At 39.2% G+C, this 20198-nt stretch overlaps 1 protein-coding gene across 1 annotated transcript in view; it reads left to right on the forward strand.

Annotated features, from left to right (window-relative positions):
• Positions 1-20198, forward strand: part of LOC134583536 (zinc finger protein 106-like) — an 81806-nt gene that overhangs the window by 53336 nt on the left and 8272 nt on the right. The window contains exons 6-18 of the mRNA XM_063440472.1: positions 274-832; positions 2212-2281; positions 3228-3382; positions 4270-4330; positions 4465-4773; positions 5878-6628; positions 7352-7398; positions 7503-7648; positions 8680-8814; positions 10288-10404; positions 14782-14973; positions 16939-17001; positions 19858-19977. Coding sequence (XP_063296542.1) covers positions 274-832; positions 2212-2281; positions 3228-3382; positions 4270-4330; positions 4465-4773; positions 5878-6628; positions 7352-7398; positions 7503-7648; positions 8680-8814; positions 10288-10404; positions 14782-14973; positions 16939-17001; positions 19858-19977 — 2725 coding nt within the window. The remainder of the gene's footprint in view (positions 1-273; positions 833-2211; positions 2282-3227; positions 3383-4269; positions 4331-4464; positions 4774-5877; positions 6629-7351; positions 7399-7502; positions 7649-8679; positions 8815-10287; positions 10405-14781; positions 14974-16938; positions 17002-19857; positions 19978-20198) is intronic.

Raw genomic sequence — 20198 nt, forward strand, 5'->3', positions numbered from 1 at the left:
GCGCTGTTCACCTATCTATTTGTTTTATATTGAATGGTTTAATAACTACTTTGGTTCTCTACGGTCAAAACCATCTCTAAAGCAGAAATTTGAACTCTGTGGCACCATAACAACTACAGTCCACTATATAGAGTACCCCTTTAAATGCAAGATAAAAATTGTGTTTCTGTCATTTGTATTGAGTTGTATGGAGATAATGTTTCTGGACCACTATATTATTACAATTATAAATAGGTCTGGAATACATAATTAGGTTGTGTTTGTTTATTCAAGGTTTGGTATAGAAATGGTGGCACAGGTTCAAAGTGAACAAGAAGGTCTTGACTTTGATGAAGAAACAGACTTGGGAATTGAAAGCTTCCATTGGGAAGGCACAGTCACAGGTCTTCTGTCAGCACGGAAGCGGAGTCTTTCTGAAAGCAGTGTGGTGGTGGACAAGGTCTCTGTGTATGATATCTTCGATGACCATGGCCATGAGACGCATGATGAACGTATTCCACCAAGCCCATCAGCATCTGGACAAAATGTGAACTCGTTGATGTTACCAGCAAAACAGAAATCTGATCGAGCTTCCATAACATCTCCTGCACTCAATGCTGCCGCTATGTTTGACCTTCCATTAGCTGAAACATCTCAAAGTCAAAAGGAAGATGTGCAAAACTGCACAACAGACAGTCCAAGCATGTTCCAAAGCATTAGCGAGGATGTGAATTTCAGCGCAGCCCAAAGTTTTAGAGTCAGCACCCCTGTCGATGTTGGTACTGATAGCTGTACTTCTGGAACTGAACAGTACGACGGACAAGGGACTGGAAAAAAAAGAAGGGCAACAGGAGTAAGTCCAAATATTTTACACTCCTTTAATTGTGGTTAAGGAACACTGTAGCATTAGGAATGTACCCTTAACGCTGTAGCTTTTCTACTAACTCTCTGTGTGTTAAAAAAAAAAAATTGTCATACCGGTCTTGCTACGGCCACCCCACCTCTCTGGGTGAGGGTTAAATTGATCAATTTTGATGATCCCAGCCAATCCAATGCTTCTCCAATGGGAATGTTAGTGCGCATGCGCTGCAAATTGCAGCGCTAAGATAATCTGTTGAGTTACTGCATTTCTATGGGGAGTGTTCAGCATCTCTGTGCAGAGATGCTGAATGTCGGTCCTGCAATCTTTGCTGGACCAAACCCAGGAAGTCCCAGGAAGCAATGTAAACAAAGCGAGCCTGCAGTTATAGGCTGTCTCTGAACCACTGCATTAAAGGGACTCCATGAAGTCCTAACGCTATAGTGTGTTTTTTGTTTTGTTTTTGTTTTTTTAAGCGGACTATAGTGTTGACTAGTAATACATTATGGCATATTAATGGTAATACATTATGACATGAGTGTGTATTGACTAGTAATACAGTCAAAACAAGTACTAGCTAGTGTAGTGATAAAGAAAAGAGTGGTTCAGGTAGGCAGTGGCTCGTCCAAGGTGCTGCGGTATTTTAGGGAGAGATGAGGTTTTTTATTATTGAAGCTTTAGATATTTAGCCTCTTTTCCTTATCATTATTGTTATTATTGCCATTTATATAGCGCCAACAGATTCCGTAGCGCTTTACAATATTATGAGAGGGGGTATTTAACTACAAATAGGACAGTTACAAGAAAACTTACAGGAACGATAGGTTGAAGAGGACCCTGCTCAAACAAGCTTACAGTCTATAGGAAGTGGGGTATAAAACACAAAGCCTTCTATTTTAGGTCTCTTACTATATTTCCAGAGCACTATTTAGTCCACCTCCCTCCTTTTGAATCTTTAAAAAAAAAATATATATATATATATTTTACATAATTGCTTAGATTTACGGTTCCCTCTTCCCCTCTTTTTTGGTCTTTCACCTACTTAAGACCCCTCTCCTTAAAGTGGATTCCTTTTTCATATATGTATTAGTTTTAGGGTTACCCTCTCCATTTAGGAGTTCGATCATAGGCGTTCCACATGGAGACAATCTATTAGCCCCTGATATGTTTCCGGGCTCCTGGATTGTACTCTCGTCTTTCCACTTTTTTCTAATCTGTATTTCCAGCTTCGCTATTTTGGCCCACAGTTTGAAATTCACTTTGCAGTCCTTACAATTCACACTTACGTGAACAAAGGTCTGTCTTGATACATGTCCCTATTAACGCTGTGAGGGAGGGATGGATGCAGTTATTATCTTTTCTTTTCTTTTAAGGATTGTTCTTGTCCTGAAATACCAAGCTTAGAAAGAAACAGCAAAAGAAGAAAGATACGTGCAAGAAAGGGTAAGCCATCTAGAATTACAAACCAGTCTATCAATTGAGAGATTCTTTTTTTACTCAACAAAGAAAAACTAAAATGGATTTTCACATCTGTTGTTGCAGTTTTCATTGTATAAATTCCCTGCAGAAAAATGGGATGAGCAAAAGTATTTCATGTGCTCAATACCGCTCTCCTACTCAGATCATAGATGCACAAAATGGTTGCCTGTATGCTCTATAGAGTTTACAAATGTAGTTTCTTTAAAAGGACAGTAATGGATAAAATAGTTAATTTGACTTTCCATATAACAATGCCCTCGCTTATAATGCAGCAGGCATTTCCTAGTCCTGTTCTTCCCCGAGGGGTCTAAATTTGTACATGGATTTATTTCTCTGCATTTCCTCTAAACTCTGTGTAGGAATTTATGGGAGAAATCCAGTCTATGCATACTTTGTTCAAAAATAGAGCTGATTGGAGCCTGGGAATGTACAAGTTGTTAATGTTAATGCATTATTAAGGAGTAAAGCAGGGTTATTGGTGTGTACTTGTTTGGAAATGTCACTTTCTAGGTGCACATTATTGAAAAAGAGTGTTGGCACCATCAGAAAACTTTTATTGATTGTAGCTCCCTTTCTGGAATACATTTTACCTTGTGCATGATGATTTTTATTTAAAATTACAGATCTGGATAATATTTAATTAACTTTTGAACCCCTTAAGGACACACAACGGAAATATTCCGTCATGATTCCCTTTTATTTCTGATGTTGTGTCCTTAAGGGGTTAAATAGGAAGGCAATCTGTTTCTTTAATTTTTAGATATGTGTTCGGGATGTTATTGCCTAATTTCATTGACCTTGTAAGGACAAGAGGCTGTGTGCTTATTTATATCGGACTTTTACAATAAGAGTGCATTTATTGATAGTGATTTAAAAAAACAAAACATTTGTATATCTTTATTTATTGAAGAGCGCTCTCAGGTGGACCAGCTTCTATCGATCTCGTTAAGAGAGGAGGAACTTAATAATTCCTTGCTTGCCATGGATAATAACCTTCTTCAAGCCCGTGCTGCACTTCAAGCTGCCTATATGGAGGTTCAGCACCTACTTGTTCAAAAGCAACAGGTATTGTCTCCTTTACTTTATTCAGTAATGCACCATTCATTATTGGATACACTCAGAACATGTTGGGTATTGATATGTGATGTATGCATTCGATTGGTGAGATTTTCTAGGAAATATATTGATTTGTGAAAGCAAATGTTGATCTTGCCACATTTGTTATAATAAAGACATTCAAGATTTATGCATTTTTGCTCATTACGTCCGTTATGACAGATTCACCGTAATGGAAGTAATGAACCAACCGTGCACAAATCTTGAACATCCATATTTTTATAACTAAGGTCAGTCCAGTGTATGCCTCCTCACCTAATTATGCAGAAATGTTTAATGAAAATTATTGACCTTGGTCCTTCTAGTTTTCTGTTTTATTTAAGCCCATTCTCACGATTAAAGGAGAATATTGCTCACAAAAGAATCCAAAATTGTCAGATATTTAAAATAAATGAGCAATAAGCCCTAGAAGATAAATGCTTTTTGTTAGGAGTAACCTAATTCTGGTCAGTGTGATCAATATAAAGTTCATTTAATTCCAGGGGAGACAGCAAACCCCAGATAAGTTGTCAAAATTATTCTCAGACAGTTTGACTACTTACCCTGGGTGTGCACCATAACTCTTTAAAACTACTTCGGCATGCTGTAGTGGTTATGGAAATTGGTGTTTCTCCTTTAATGATGTAAAACAAACTGTGGTTTTAAGCTTTGATCACCAAGAATAGAGGCCAAAAGGTAGATACCCACCTATAATGCTAGATCTAATGTTTTGGCCACCCATGACCAAGTATCTAGTGTGAGAAATACAGTGTCTATCCAGACAAATGTAAGACCATGCTCTTTCACCTGCAAAAATGTTTAGCAATGTTTTTTACAATTTAACTATTTTTACTCAGATAACAATGGAAATGAGTACATTGAGAACACAGAGAATACAGATTTTACAGGGCCTTCAAGGTAATGTTCGCCTGCATCATATTATGTTTGTTTGTTGAGAACGCATTGTGTTTATGATCTGTTTTGCAACCTTTGATGTAAACCCTTGTGTCTACAGTCTGCTATTCAATGTCAAAACATTCATCTTTAAATAGGGACCTATGAACCAGCCAGCGATATCACAGAAGAAACCAACACTAGTTTGCCACAAGCACCTGTTGTGCCACCTGGGAATGTTTTTTCCTTTTTCCTGGAGACTCCACATTATTTGTCATCTAACGCACCAGCAGCAAGTACCGCCCTACAGACTCCAGCACGGATATGCACCCCGCCTTCATTCAAGTCGGCACCTGCTGTTCCGGATTCATCTGTAGCAATCAAGCAAGAGCGGTGTACACCCGAGATGAGAGAGGAAAACATGGTCACATCACCTGTCCAGGCGGTGACGTCTCCTGTGGCCAATGGTACATCTTTTTCATGAAACCTATTCTGCAGCACAAACCCGTTTTACTTATTGTTTGTTCCTAACAAGTTAATTATGCTGAGGTTTTGTATTTATTTTTTTCAAATTTATGGAATGCAATGTCAAAATTAAACATTTATATTTAAATGGACACTCCGGGCACCGTAACAACTTAATTGCAATTAAGTTGTTATGGAGAGAGAAGGTCCCCCCGAGTTGTTATGGTTCCCAAAATGGTCCTTACATTTTTTTTGTGTAACTTGTATGTTTACTGTGTATTATCATCAGAGTACAATCAAAATACACTAACCTAACAATACAGAATGTACACATAGATAAAATTGCTTATTAGAAATATGAGGCAATAATTGGTTGATAAACTGCAACTGCTAAACTGTACCTAATCATAAATGGCAACAAAATCAATCTCTGTTAGTGGTCACTTGCAAAAAAATAAATAAAAATATTGGGACTCTCTCCATTTAAAAAAAAAAATCAAAAAAAATCCACAAAATACAAAAAAGTTAAGTCAAACCAGACAAGCATGGAACCCTCTAGGTGAGGAATGCTCACGGTAAAGATAAATCTAAATTCAGGTTTCGTCCACTTCTGCATCTAGAGGGGCCTCTAGCGATGAGGTAAATGCCTAGAACCTAATAATTGCTTTGGGCATGTTAAGAGGTGTCCATGTTGTCATTGGCCTGTTGGACATTCACAACAGGCTACGTTCCATAGTGCCCAAGGAATTTTGAGAATAGACAAAGAGCCTCTATCGTGCCCCTGGTTTATTTTTTGCAGAAGGATGGGGTGGACGATCTTCAGCAGAAATGCAATTCTTAATATTTTCTGTATAGAGCCTGCCAAAAAGTAGCCTAGTGTAAGTGAGGAGAGACCACCATAGGAGTAGACTTTCAGCACACAGACTTTTCTCTTCTGTCCAAGTATAACCCACTTTATCCCATATGGCCTAACTATAGGGGGAGGTTTTTTTTACTTTTTGTGTTTTGTTTGTGTCTTATTATTGTTAATATTGTAAATGCTTTGTAAGGGATTTTAGTAGAATTTGTTCTTATCTCTCTCTTTTTTTTTTTTTATCACTTGATAGGTGAGGCTGAACAGACTACATCTGTGTATCCCATCATTACAGCTACGATGTCCCTTTCAGAGCTGACTAGCGGATTTCCGCCGTTAAATCGAGAGGAATCTGTTGATAGGCCTAGTAATTCAGATGTTCAATCCCTATCACAGATCCATTCAACAGACAACGTAAAGCAAAATCATAGCAGCTCTGAGGTTGAGGTCGTCTCACTTCAAGACCATATGCATAACGAAACTGTAGCTTTTGTTATGTCTTCACAAGAAGCAAATAACTCTTTAGCTAGTCCACCAGCAGAGCAACAAGCAGAGTCAACTCTTCAAATTATTGAAACAAAAATAGGAAAGAAGAAAAAAAAATTAAGGAAAAAAAAGACCTTAAGAGCTGCTCATGTTCCCGACAATAGTGACACAGAACAAGACACCTGTTCCTTGAAACCATTAAGGAAAGTTCGAGGTCGCAGATATTCTAAGGAAGCCACAGTTAGCACTTCCACTCTAGAACAGGACCATGAAGTCACGGTTCAAGACGCAGAGACAAACAAAGGGTATAATGACAGTGATTCTGAGGTGGAACTGGTGGAAATTCCTACTCAGCAGTTTGAGGTGGTAACTATAGACTCTCATTTTGAAGATGACAAACCAGACAGCCCATCCAAAATGAATATTGTGAACTCAAGCAAAGGCCATTCAGAGGTATATGATGAAGTAACATCCACCAGTGAACTTTGCACAGGCTACATGGACGAAAGTATGCAAAAGTGAGTCATTTTACATATAGAGAATTGTGGTATAAAGTACAATTCGTTTAGAACCGGTGAATATTAATGTTATTTTACCAGAAGCTCTTCAGGCTGAAACCTTTCTTCCATTCTAACACATAGGGGGGTAATTCATTAAAGGGTTTATTTCAACCAAAAAACAGTGTTTTCATAAACACTTAGTGTAGTGGTCCTAAAATACACCCCTATTTCATGGCAGAGTCAAAGTTCTCCCCTTATCCTGATCCTCCTTGGCAGACGTCATTCCCCATCGCCGGAGGAGGGAGGTCGTGGAGGAGAGGCGCTTTCAAGTAATAATCTGTCCAAACCGGTTTAAACAAGAAGTTGAGATGGCCCCCATAGACTAATAGCACCATAACTGCTATAAAGAGCTGTAGTGTTCTTTAACCCCTTAAGGACACATGACATGTGTGACATGTCATGATTCCCTTTTATTCCAGAAGTTTGGTCCTTAAGGGGTTAAATAGGGCTTCTCATAAAGACGTATTTAAACATAATGTAAAAAAAATGACAACCTTGTATCATCTGTATTGTCTTCAGAGTTTCTAGAGAAAACATAGATTACTGTCTTCCTCTCTTTTATGTGATGAACTATTGCAGACTGTCCAACCGGTCTGCATTCTGTGGCAATTCTCAGAATCATCCACAGGCAGAGATTCAGTTGTATCTCATGCTTTTGATTTATATTCTTTTACCATGCAGCATCGTTAATATCCAGGGAGCATCACTGCAGTCAAAGAATTCTTCAGGTTAGTATTTTTTGTTGTTGGGTTTTGTTTTTTTGTACGGGGCTTATTTTTTGTGGTGCTGGAATGCTTTTCCTTCTAGTAAATCTCTTTATTCTCTTTATTAGAAGTATCCTCTGAACATGGAGATGATGAGGAACCCACAGAGGGATGTTTTGAAGGACACAGCGCTTCTGTCAATGCCATCCAGATATTTTCTGGCTTGCTATACACCTGCTCTGCAGACAAAACTGTCCATGCCTACAATATTGTGGTGAGTTGAAACTTACAATTTGTTCCTGTTTCTTAGTTTTCTACAATGAAGTATTTGCCCAGTGATTCCAGGCTTTTGATGTCTCACGCTTTTGTTGCCTCATTGAATTAATAAACAAAATTATTTTTCATTTTGGAATATTTATAGCAGACACACGAATTGTGCAACTGATCACTAACAAGGAGAATGAAGCTAGGGCAAGTGTTTTGTTGCTTCTGAAAATTACACACATCTAACTTAGACACAGGATGATCTTTCACTTGAAACACCAACATATTTCTGACCCTGTGCAGCACTGCCCCAGGAAGCACCCCTCGTATCAATCTGGGGAGTGGCCACTGGAGGTGTTCCTAGGCTTTTTCTCGGAAAAGACAGTGTTCACTGCACAAAGCCTGCAGGGACTGACTATACTTACCAGAACAACTAAATTAAGCTGTCGTTTTCTGGTGACTATAGTGTCCCTTTAAGCCTGTCTAGGTTATCCACTAAACTCTGCGTTGTGGAGAATTGACTAAGGAGTTAATAATGCTATGCCGAAACAACAGAGTTGAGAAAACCACTTGGAGAATTTTTCTAAATATAAAAGTTGTCCCAGGTTTTGCAGTTGCCTTCTCAGTGAAATTCCTGGTTTATTGAATAACCATATATATCCACACCATATTACTTTGTCATACCCAGATAAACATTAATTTGTAATTAAGCGGTTTCTAGGATGCGTGACCTGTTAATTCATATTGGGTATTTAGGGACAAAGTCTTTATTATGCTTGGGCAAAGTTAACCTTGTTCAATTTATGAAAGATGAATTGGTCAGTCAAATAAAAAAGACCAACTTAAATCAATTTTAGCAGTGTAAAGGTTTTTTTCAGTAAGAATTGTACTCCCTGCTTTTAAACAGGGCTTGTATTTTTAATTTGTAAGACTGTTCTGTGATTGTAATTGATGTGAAGCACGCTGGCTTGTGCTTGTTTTTTTACAATCCAAGCTGTTTGAAACAAAATAAAGATGTTTGTCTACTTGGCTGTCTTTCAGACCCGGCAATGTGTGGGCGTCTTTGAAGGGCACACATCAAAAGTAAATTGTCTCCTTGTAACTCATACGCATGGGAAGTCTTCAATGCTTTTTACTGGATCTAGTGACCACACCGTACGATGTTATTCTGTCAAGGTATTGTAACCATAAAATACTCTCTCTCTCATACTGCCTCTCTCTTTTAAACAGAGCATGTCTATAAACGAAATATTAAAGGGACACACCAAGCACAGTAACTGCTACAGCTTATCGTTTCAGTATACAATTATTTAGATGTGCGCTCACACTATGCAGCGATAGACTCTGAACACTGGTGTATAGCAAGATATTGCTGATCAGCCCCTCTGGTGCAGCCAAGTCTTGATTGAGCCTTTCAGTCCCTCAGGATCCTAGTCTGTAAAGGTTGCAGACAACCTGGCCAAGTGTGGAAGGTTTGTAATGATCAGGCGCTGCCGTATCCTGTTAACCCCTTGTTTTATCGTGTGCTTATGCTGTATTATTATTTTGGTCATCTCAGACAGTGTAGGTCAGCTTTGGATACCTGGGTAAACATTCAGTATTTTTTTAAAACCACTTGGAAACGATTTGATACAAACTAGAGTGACTGCGCCCATAGCTTTCTTGAACCATAACCCATACAATAACTCAGAATAGTTACACTGATTGAAGAGTCCCTTTAGCCCAATCAGTTATATATATTAAAATGGTTGGCTAATGTCAATTCTGTGCATGTTTCTATGTACAGAGACTCCTTCATTGGCTGAAAGCAGTCAGCTGATGCTCTTATCCAATGAATGACCTGCAGGATTGGCATCCTTCTGCAGCTCTGCACAAGCTGGATGTCATAAGCCTGCCATCAGAGGAGGCCAGGCACCTGGCAGTGACTGAGTTAAGAGGGCAAACCATTATTACTGGGCTATGGCACCAGGGTACACCTGGCATTATATCAACTACAGCGGGAAATGTTGGGTGATAACCTCCGTATTGCTGTATAAAATGGCATAAAGTCGTGTCTATGCTCCATTCCTTGCCTTGTTTTTGAATGTGATATATTGTGATGCCTGAAATCTGCCGTATACAGAATCTGCTGCTTTATTGATTGACAAAATTAATTGTATGAAGTACTTCATTGTATATACTTGCATTGTTGTGAAAAGTGCATAATGTGTCAGAATTGTACTAGCCAGATAGCTATAGTGGCTCACAGTCCACACACATAGTAGTAGTGCACGATTATATCTTAAAAGTCTACTTAAAGTCCCTTTCAAGTGAGAAATATGTTTATTTAGTAGCAGCATACTTCCTTACTGTGTCACGCCCACCACTTAATCAAAGTAACCCTGTGCTTTAGTAAGCAGTCATATAGATGGGACTATGCCAGGGCTAATTCCAGATGATGCTGGATATAATGCAGGTACTTTCAGGTAGGTGTATATCCATGGTTGTAACTGGACATTGAGTTCTCGTTTTATAAAATAGTCATTAAGCTGTTTGTGTTCTTTTCTTGGCATAGTAAAGCAGATTGTTAGCAGATTATTGCATGGGCGAGATTTTTTTTTTGTGGAGATAGATTTCAAGATAGATGTACTTTTTACATTTTATGTGTAGACCCAGGAGTTTGTTGAGCAGCTGAATCTTGGCGAAAGAGTCCTGTGTCTACATGCACGCTGGAAAATCCTTTACGCAGGGCTTGCCAACGGGACAGTGGTCACGTTTTCCCTTAAGGTAAGTGTCGTGCCCCCCTCCCCCTTTTCCTCCATAAAATAACTTTTCTAACCCTTCCTGATTTGTACATGAACATTCCATTGAATTTATATTTTATTTGTTTTACGTTTATGCTTTCATAATAAGCAGTCCGTATCAGATAAATTAGGAGAGAGAGACTCCTTGCTTTACACCAGTGGTAGTCAACCTTTTTCTACCTACCGCCCACTAATGCATCTTTTTGGTTGAAAAAATGTCCTTACCGCCCACCAGTTTTCGCGCAAATGCAGAATATTTTTAAGAAAGGAGGGTGATAAATGTACGTACATTTATCTTTTTATTTCTACTTAATGCAGGTTTATACGGTTTTTAACTTTATAAAGTTTAATGAGAAAACAATAAAGTAAATTGAAATTACCTTTACTAGTGATTAATGAGATCCTTGAGGTTGATGCTGCGAGACTAAATATTTGATATCTGGTCCGATTTTCGTAAGGAACAAACGAAGGTCTCTTTCAGTGATATTCAGACGACTTCTCTGTTTGCGCATAATATGATTTCTCATTTGTGCGTCAGCTCATCTCCTCTCCCTCCTCAATTCCCCTCCCCACCTTTTTTTCCCCTTTTTTCTATTTTTTAACCTTCCTTATAGCAATGCCCAGTAGGAAGGCTGAGCTAGGTAGCCCACTTACTATAGTCCACTATAACAGACAGGCACACATACAGACACACATACAGACACACATACGACACACACATACAAGACACACACACACACACATACCACACACATACCACACACACACACACATACCACACACACACACACATACCACACACATACCACACACACACACACACACACACACACAAGACACACGTACAGACACATACACACATACTAGACACACATACATACACACACAAAGACACAGACAGGCACACATACACACACACACACACAAGACACATACATACAAACAGACAGGCACACATACAAACAGACACACAAGACACATGCATACACACACACAAAGACACAGACAGGCACACATACACACACACACACACACACACAAGACACATACATACAGACAGGCACACATACAAACAGACACACACAGACATGCACACACACATGCAGACACACATAGAAGACATACATAGACACACACACATGCAGACACACAAGACACACATACAATGCCACATACATACAAAGATATATACATACAAAGACAAGACACACATATATACAGACAGACACATACACACACACAAGACATACATACAAAGACACATACAGACAGACACACACACACAAGACATACAAAGACACACACACACACAATACATACCTACAAAGACACACACACACAAACAAACACACACATTATATTTAATTCTTTATTTTTCGTGTGCATATAGTAACATAACATAGGGACCTGTAGCGCCACAATAGCGAGCACAGGCTTTTCAGTGTCAAACTTTGTGGCATGGATAAACAGCACATTTTTTATGAGATATAACGGTTATAAACATACTTTTTAGGATAAGAAGATAGTTTGGCATAAGCTTTCACAGGTTAACATTATGTATTCATGCTTTACCACTCAGGCTCTATCATGTACATCGTTATGGGTTGTCGTCGCAAGCTAATACATAACAGGCCCTAGAGTGAGTAGACTAACATGAGGACAGACAGACAGAGAGTGTACTGACTAGCCATGCTTTACCACTCCAGCCCTGTCTAACATATTCATCAGTATGGGTTACATTAGCAAGCTAATACTTAAGGCTTCACAAGCCCTAGAATGAGTGGACTAATAGGACAACTAGCATACAGAGGTTTAACTTAGTTGATCACTGTAGGCTGAGTGGTGTGTGCTTAGTGAGTGGGGTTCTTGGTTAACCACTATATTGTACCGATTGGCTCAATGTACTAGTGTAGCATATAAGTATCACTGGTTTGCTAAACATAGTGAGAAAAGGAGCATGGTTAACTAGCAGGTGGTCAGTCAAGTATTTAACTATGTGCAGTTGTCAAGCAATGAGAGTTAAACTAAAGCGTAGGTCACATCGATAATAAACTTATGTTCAAACATGTGTAGCTAAAATAAAGCATAACTAGGTCTTTCAAACCAAAATAATAAGGTAAAGTGTCGCATTATTACGGCAGCTTTTGGGTCACTAGTTTGGTACCGACAGGCTGGGTGTTGGCTGTAAGTCCTTTAGGGGACATGGGTACCTTACTCAAGAGTATGTGGCACGATCAGCCGATACCTCGGCTTGGTAGAGCCATGTCAGCCCTGGGATTTCTCGTGATTGTCTGGTTGCAGTTTTGTGGCTGTGCTTGGTGAGTGTCGCGCCCATCTTTTCGTTTGTTCACAGCCTCCCCGGTCGGCAGCATCGATTCTCCCCGTGTTTGCAGTGCCTGGATCCAATTCCTCCCATTTGGGGCTGAGCCCTGCTGGCCTGCGGTTGTCGGGTACGTTGAGTGTGGAGCAAGTAGTGTGGGCCGGCAGGTCCCTCTCTGGGTTGTGGAGGCTTGGGTGCTTGCGCCCGGGATTTCCCGCCTTTGCGGACGTCGTTGTGCGGTTGGTCGGGTGGCCGCCCTGAGGGCTTGTTGTGGAAGTCCGTAGTGGCGGCGGCGGGTCTCCGGTCGGAGCCAAGAGGCCACCATTCGAGCCGCTTGACTGTGGGATAGTCCCTTATTGCATATGAGTTCGTGGAAGCCTGAGCAGAGGAGATCTAGAGCTTCCAGTTGGCGAGCGCGTGTATAACAGCTCGTGTTCCCGCCTTTAGGCCCGTGCTGGGCGGCCATCTTAGGTGTGCCCTGGCAGGCTGGGGTCACTGCTGGCTGCGAGGCTGCAGTCTTTCGTCGTCGTATCGGTCCGCTTGGTTTGTGGGTACCGGGATAACCCCCACCGGTCCACAGGCCGCAGGTCTCTTTTCGGATTCAGGGCTCCGACAGGCTCCGGGAAGGTGTCCCTCGAGTCTGCGGTGCACCCCCAGTGTGGGTAATGCACCTTGGTGTGATTTGGGGCTGAATAGCCTCCGTTATGGTCCATTTTGCTGCCCGCCTGGCAGGAGCTCCTTCCATGCACGTCTGTGCAGCTCGGCGGCCAGACTCCGCCCCCACACATTATATTTAAGTCACCCTCCTGTTTCCTACCTTTAAGGTGCAGGAGGGTGACTTTTCCTGGGGTCCAGTGGTGGCTCAGGTGGATGGGAGTCAGAGTTCCCACTCTGACTCCCTCTGCTTCCTCCCGCGCGGCTCTCAGTTTTAGCTGGGAGGAGTGACCGGGGAATCGCTTCCTCCCAGCTCTGTGATGTCATCACAGGGGGCCCGGTCACGCTGCTAAAGCGCCCAGCGCTGACCGGGCCCCCTTACAATCCGCATCCATCGGGTGGCCCTGACAGCATGGGCCACCCAATGGACACTTTGGAAGGCGGCCCCGGCGGTTTACTGCGCGGGCCGAAGCCGCAAATGGTCACAGCGGTACCCAGTCGCACGGGTACCGCCGTCTCGCACCCGCCCTCCCGCACTATCAACCTGGAAATCCCTACCGCCCACCTAAAATCCTGAAACGCCCACTAGTGGGCGGTAGGGACCAGGTTGACGAACCATGCTTTACACTCTATTATTAGACTGTGTTATGTAGAGATTGTAGCCGTATTAGTCCAGAGATGCAGAATTAAAATACCTTTTATTATTGGACTTACAGGATTTTGGAATGACAAGCTTTCAGCAGAACGTCCCTTTCTCAATTCTAAAGCATTCTGATCATATTGTACAGCACACACACAGTTCATGTGTTTTTTTTTTTTTTTTTATATTCAATATTTTATTGAATTTTTAGAATAGACACAGTTCATGTTTTAATGGCTTTTATTTAACAAGAATGCTCAGTGTTTTCAATGCGTCTCTGAACGTTTAGCTCGCCTTGCACTACATTTCCTTTCGTACTCTGCAGACACATGTTCCTATAATATTTACCAGACAGAGGGAAGCAAACAGCTGAAAGGCAATTGGAAGCCTGTGTCGTAAATTAAAGCTTAGAGATAAGGTTGTAGGGTTGGTTGTCCACAATGCCTTTCAACAAAGGATTCAGTTCCATAATAAAGAAACAAACACACCTATCATTGTGAATACAGTGAGATATTTCAATCAATACAGTGAGCTATATTACTGTCCATGTGTTACTACATTGATATTGTATTGTATACTACTACACCAATTAACTGGTATCTGCCAGTGGATTGACCTCACTCCTGCTGTGTTTGGGGCGATCCTGATGCTGCGATATTTTAAGTTTCTATAGTGGTCGTCAGGTATCTTCATTAAGTAGTATTTTTCATTTATTCTCCCCCCCCCTCTCACCCATCTTTTTCAAGAACAACAAGCAGCTTGACGTGTTTGAGTGTCATGGTCCTCGGGCAGTTAGCTCTTTGGCAACAGCACAAGAGGGCTCTCGAAGACTGCTTCTTGTAGGATCCTATGATTGTACCATCAGTGTCCGGGATGCTCGGAATGGTCTTCTGCTTCGTACACTGGAAGGACATACCAAAACTGTTCTCTGTATGAAGGTGAGGAGATCCTGTTGCAACAATGTCTGAACGTCTGAATGTAAATTTAAACCCTGCAGTGCTGCTGTGTGTGTTTGTGTGTGTGTGTGTGTTTGTGTGTGTGTGTGTGTGTGTGTGTGTGTGTGTGTGTGTGTGTAGCAGAATGGATAAAATACTTTAGCGTGTGTTTGCTTATACGGCAATTCTCTGTAGATGACAGAGAATAATGTTGCGCTGAACGCACAAATCCTGTGGAATTAAATGGACACTCTGGGTCACTAAAGCACTTTAATTTGCTTGTTTATGTGTGGAGATTGTGTCCTCTTTGTTAAAAATAAATAAATTAATTAAAAAAATAAAAATTTAAAAAAAGTGCAGGTATCAATAGCAATTGCCACTTTTATAAATTAACTTTGTTCACCCCCCTGGCTGTCAGACAGCTAGTTCTGTTTCATCCTGTTTAGCTAAATTAAAGAGGCAGCAATTGCCCACAGCACCTGCCTTGCAAAACCCTCTCATAGCACTGCATTGAGAAGACTGTGATTAGACAGACACAGAAAGTCTGGGCAAGATTAGAAGGAGATGGTTTGCAAAGGCAGCAGACAAGAGCCCTGCAGCTTTTACTGGCAGTTTTTAGATATACCCCCTATGAAAAACTTATAATTAACTTCACTGCATATTTTCATTTGGGATATATCTACTAAACAGTGATTTTGTTTGTGTATGTGTAGGCAGTGGACTGTGTCTTTAAGTGCATTTGTTTTACTTGCCTCCACTGAACTACTTATGCAATTCAAATGTTTACTGGGGTGAGGCAACAAGGAACTTCCGATTAAAGGGACACTATGAGCACCAAACAAATGTAGCTTAATTGAGTGGTTTTGGTGTATAGATCATGCAGTCTCACTGCTAAATTCTCTTCCATTTCAGAATCAAATCACTTTATTTATGCAGCTCTGGCCACACCTCCCTGCAGGTGACCTACACAGTCTCCATAAACATTTCCTGTTAATAGAAATCTAATGTTTAAGCTTCCTTTATTGTTCCTGTTTAATTTAGAATTTATCTCCTGCTCTGTTAAAACCACGCTAGAGCCTGCTGCAGCCTCCTTTTGTATGATTAAAATTTAATTATCAGAGCAGGAGATTAAAACTTCTAAACTGAACACACTGTGCTGGTGTGGTGATTTTTTTTTTTTTTTTTTTCATGCAAGCTGTGTGATTCACAGTCAGGAGAGGTGTGCCTAGGACTCCATAAAAAGGAACAGTGATTGCCTAAATGGCAGGGCAGTGAGCAGTGAGTCTGCTCTAAAACTGCATTAGGCTGAAGTTGTTTTGGTGCTTATCAACACAGTAAAGGAGGAGACCATATTTAAAAGAAGAAAAACTACTACAACAAGAGGACATAGTCTTAAATTAGAGGGACAAAGGTTTAAAAATAATATCAGGAAGTATTACTTTACTGAGAGGGTAGTGGATGCATGGAATAGCCTTCCAGCTGAAGTGGTAGAGGTTAACACCGTAAAGGAGTTTAAGCATGCATGGGATAGGCATAAGGCTATCCTAACTATAAGATAAAGCCAGGGACTAATGAAAGTATTTAGAAAATTGGGCAGACTAGATGGGCCGAATGGTTCTTATCTGCCGTCACATTCTATGTTTCTATTATCCCTTTAAGTGGATTCTGATTTCAAGAGTGCCAATCAATCAACACAATTAACATTTCCCCATTGCTGCACAATATAAACATAATTTTGACAAACGCTGTGAATTTTAGGGTACTGTATTGTGCGTCAGAGGTGAAAAGCTGTTGGTGACTATATTTTACTTTTTCTATATCTAGGCATATTTATTTTTATTAGAATATCTAGATAGCATGCAAATCAAGTCAATTTTCTACATTGTTATCTTTAAAATGGTATGGGGGAAAAAATAATAAATAATAATTATGGTTTTCCTTTAATCCCCCCACTTTTTTTCTCAACAGGTTGTCAATGATCTCGTGTTCAGTGGATCCAGCGATCAGTCAGTCCATGCTCACAATATCCATGTAAGTTGAATAGATATTTTAAGGAAAAAACACCAACTAAAAAACGACTGCAATAACAAATTTATAACCCTGTGTCACCTTACACGGAGTGATAAAAATGGGTTCTTAGCAAATTTCTGCTGTAAAATTCACATGCTTGTAATAGGTAGTTAAGCTATTACAATGTAAAATATAATGTCTCCTAAACATAGTACAGTATAGTGTTATCTGCAGTCCCTTTAACCCCTTAAGGACCGGACTGTTTTTGCGATGTTGTACATTTGCGACCAGGCATCTTTTTACACTTTTGTGGTGTTTGTGTTTAGCTGTAATATTCCGCTCTCTCATTTACTGTTCCTATACAAATTATATATTGTTTTTTTCAGGACAAAAGGGGCTTTCTTTACATACCATTATTTATATAATCTCATGTAATTTAATTTAAAGAAAAATGAAAAAATATGATGAAAAATTGAAAAAAATACACGTTTTTTGACTTTTATGTGAAAAATCTTTTACTCATCTACAAAAGCGAATGAAAAAAACTGCTAAATAGATTCAAAATTGTGTCCTGAGTTTAAAAATACCCAGTGTTTACATGCTTTTTGCTATTTTTTTGCATGTTATAGGGCTATAAGTACAAGTAGGATATTGCGGTTTAAAAACATACATTTTTAAAATGTATCAATAGTGACATTGTAACACTATTATCTGTCATAAATCGCTGAATAACACCCCACATGTACATATTTTTTTTAAAGAAGACAACCCAGGGTATTCAATATGGGGTATGTCCAGACTTTTTTAGTAGCCAGTTAGTCGCAAACACTGGCCAAAGTTAGCGTTCATATTTGTTTGTGTGTGAAAAAAGTAAAAAACTAAATGCTAATTTTGGCCAGTGTTTGTGACTAAGTGGTTACTAAAAAAGACTGAACACACCCCATTTGCAATACCTTGGGTAGTCTTCTTTTGCAAATGGTATGCCATCATGGGGGTAATTATCATTCCTGGGCTACCATACGCTCTCAAAGGCAACGTAACCAACCTGGCCATTTTCAATGTAAAAATATTTGACCCTGTAACTTTCAAAAACGCTATAAAACCTGTACATGGGGGTTACTGTTATACTCAGGAGTCTTTGCTGAACACAAATATTAGTGTTTCAAAACTGGAAAATGTATCACAACAATCATATCATCAGTAAAAGTGCTGTTTGTGTGTGAAAAATGCAAAAAAAGTCACTTTCACTGACAATATCATCGCTGTGATATGTTTTACTGTTTTGAATCACTAATATTTGTGTTCAGCGAAGTCTCCCGAGTAAAACAGTACCCCCCATGTACAGGTTTTAGGGTGTCGTAGAACGTTACAGGGTAAAATACAGTGATAGCAAATTAAATTCTCTGGACTTTCGGCCCGGGTTGGCAGGCAGGTCCCTTAAATTGCAATCAATAAAATAACTTAATTATGTAAAAATATTACATAAATACGCACGTAGAATTTAAATATATATGCATATTTATATATTTGAAATCTACGTGTATATTTATATAATTATTTATGTAATTTTTGTATATGAACATATGAATAGTTCGTATTCTTTTTATTTATTTATATATACATAGATATATATACAATTTCATTCTAAGTGTATTTTGATATAAATATATATATATATATTAATATCAAAATACAGTTAGAATAAAATTTCGTATAGATATATAATTTTTTTTTTAAATTTGTATTATTTTTACATGTTTAATTTAATTTAAATTACTTATTTGTATTTTAGAATAATATATATACACAATATATATAGTTATTATATATTATATATATACGTGTGTAATTTAATTACAAGTGTATTTTTATATTAATATATGTACATATTAATATAAAAATACACTTAGCATGACATTATATATATATATATATATGATATATAGACATATATTATACCTATGTAATATATGTCTATATATCATATATATATATATATATATATATACACACACATATATAATAATAATTTTTTTTTATTAACTTTAACTTTCATTTTTTTTCTGATTTTACACTGGCAGGGAGACTGCCTGTCAGCACAGACAGTCCCCCTGCAGGCAGACACATGGACACCTATTGTGACCATGTGGTCGCCCTGTTGGGCGATCACATGGCCACAGGGGTCCTAATTCGCCATGGGGAGACTGTCTGGGCTGCAGGCAGTCTCCCCACAACTGGAGCACCGCCGATCGCCGCCGGGGGAACGACGGCGATCGGGTAAGTACATTTTAAATTTAGGACGGTTCAGGACCGTCGTCGGTCGGCAATGAAAAAATGCCGATGACGGTCCTGAACCGTCCTACGTCCTTAAGGGGTTAAATGTATTTGTTAACAGTATTTCATAGAAACATTTGCTTGTGGTTAACATTCCCCATTCATACTTTACATTACTTAAGGGACCTTCTAAGCACCATAAACATTACAGCTTACTGTAGTGGTTATGGTGCAAGAAGTCTTTGGGTTTACTTTGGTAATTTCCCCCCTATGGATATAAAGTGTGCATGCTGAAATACTGGTATATACATTGTGTATACAAATCCAGTTGTTAATTGTTACCTTTACTGATAAACTATCCCTACATCCCTCTATTACTGACGCTGTCTGTTGATTGGCTAGCTACACACTCCCCAAAATGGTTCACCATGAGCAGTGCTAGGGATAATTGAAGAATAAAGTTTTGTTTCTGTTCGATTTATTTATAAGGTTTAGTGCCTCTTTAAGGGTTATTGTTCCAGCATATGAAAAGTATATACCACTTTGATTGTCTGTGGGTGATAAGAGGATTTTCTCATTTCTGTATTGTCTTTCCTCTTTTAGACTGGAGAATTAATAAGAATTTACAAAGGTCACAACCATGCAGTTACAGTGGTTAATATCTTGGGGAAAGTCATGGTGACAGCCTGTTTGGATAAATTTGTTCGTGTTTATGAACTGCAGGTAAGCATTCCACATTAAAGTTTATCTATAAAACAATAAACAAAAAAAGAGTAGTATTCATGTAAACTTTCTTTACAGAGTCGATGTATGTGGGCAGTAAGATTTGCTAATAGTTATAGGACCATCTTGTATGAATTTTAGTAATAATTATTGACAATAAAAAACTACAGACTTGTTTTAGAGGGCATTCTCCTGCCAATCAGTTTACTTGTAGAGCAGGC

Source organism: Pelobates fuscus, chromosome 13 (genome assembly GCF_036172605.1).
Source record: "Pelobates fuscus isolate aPelFus1 chromosome 13, aPelFus1.pri, whole genome shotgun sequence".
NCBI lineage: Eukaryota > Metazoa > Chordata > Amphibia > Anura > Pelobatidae > Pelobates > Pelobates fuscus.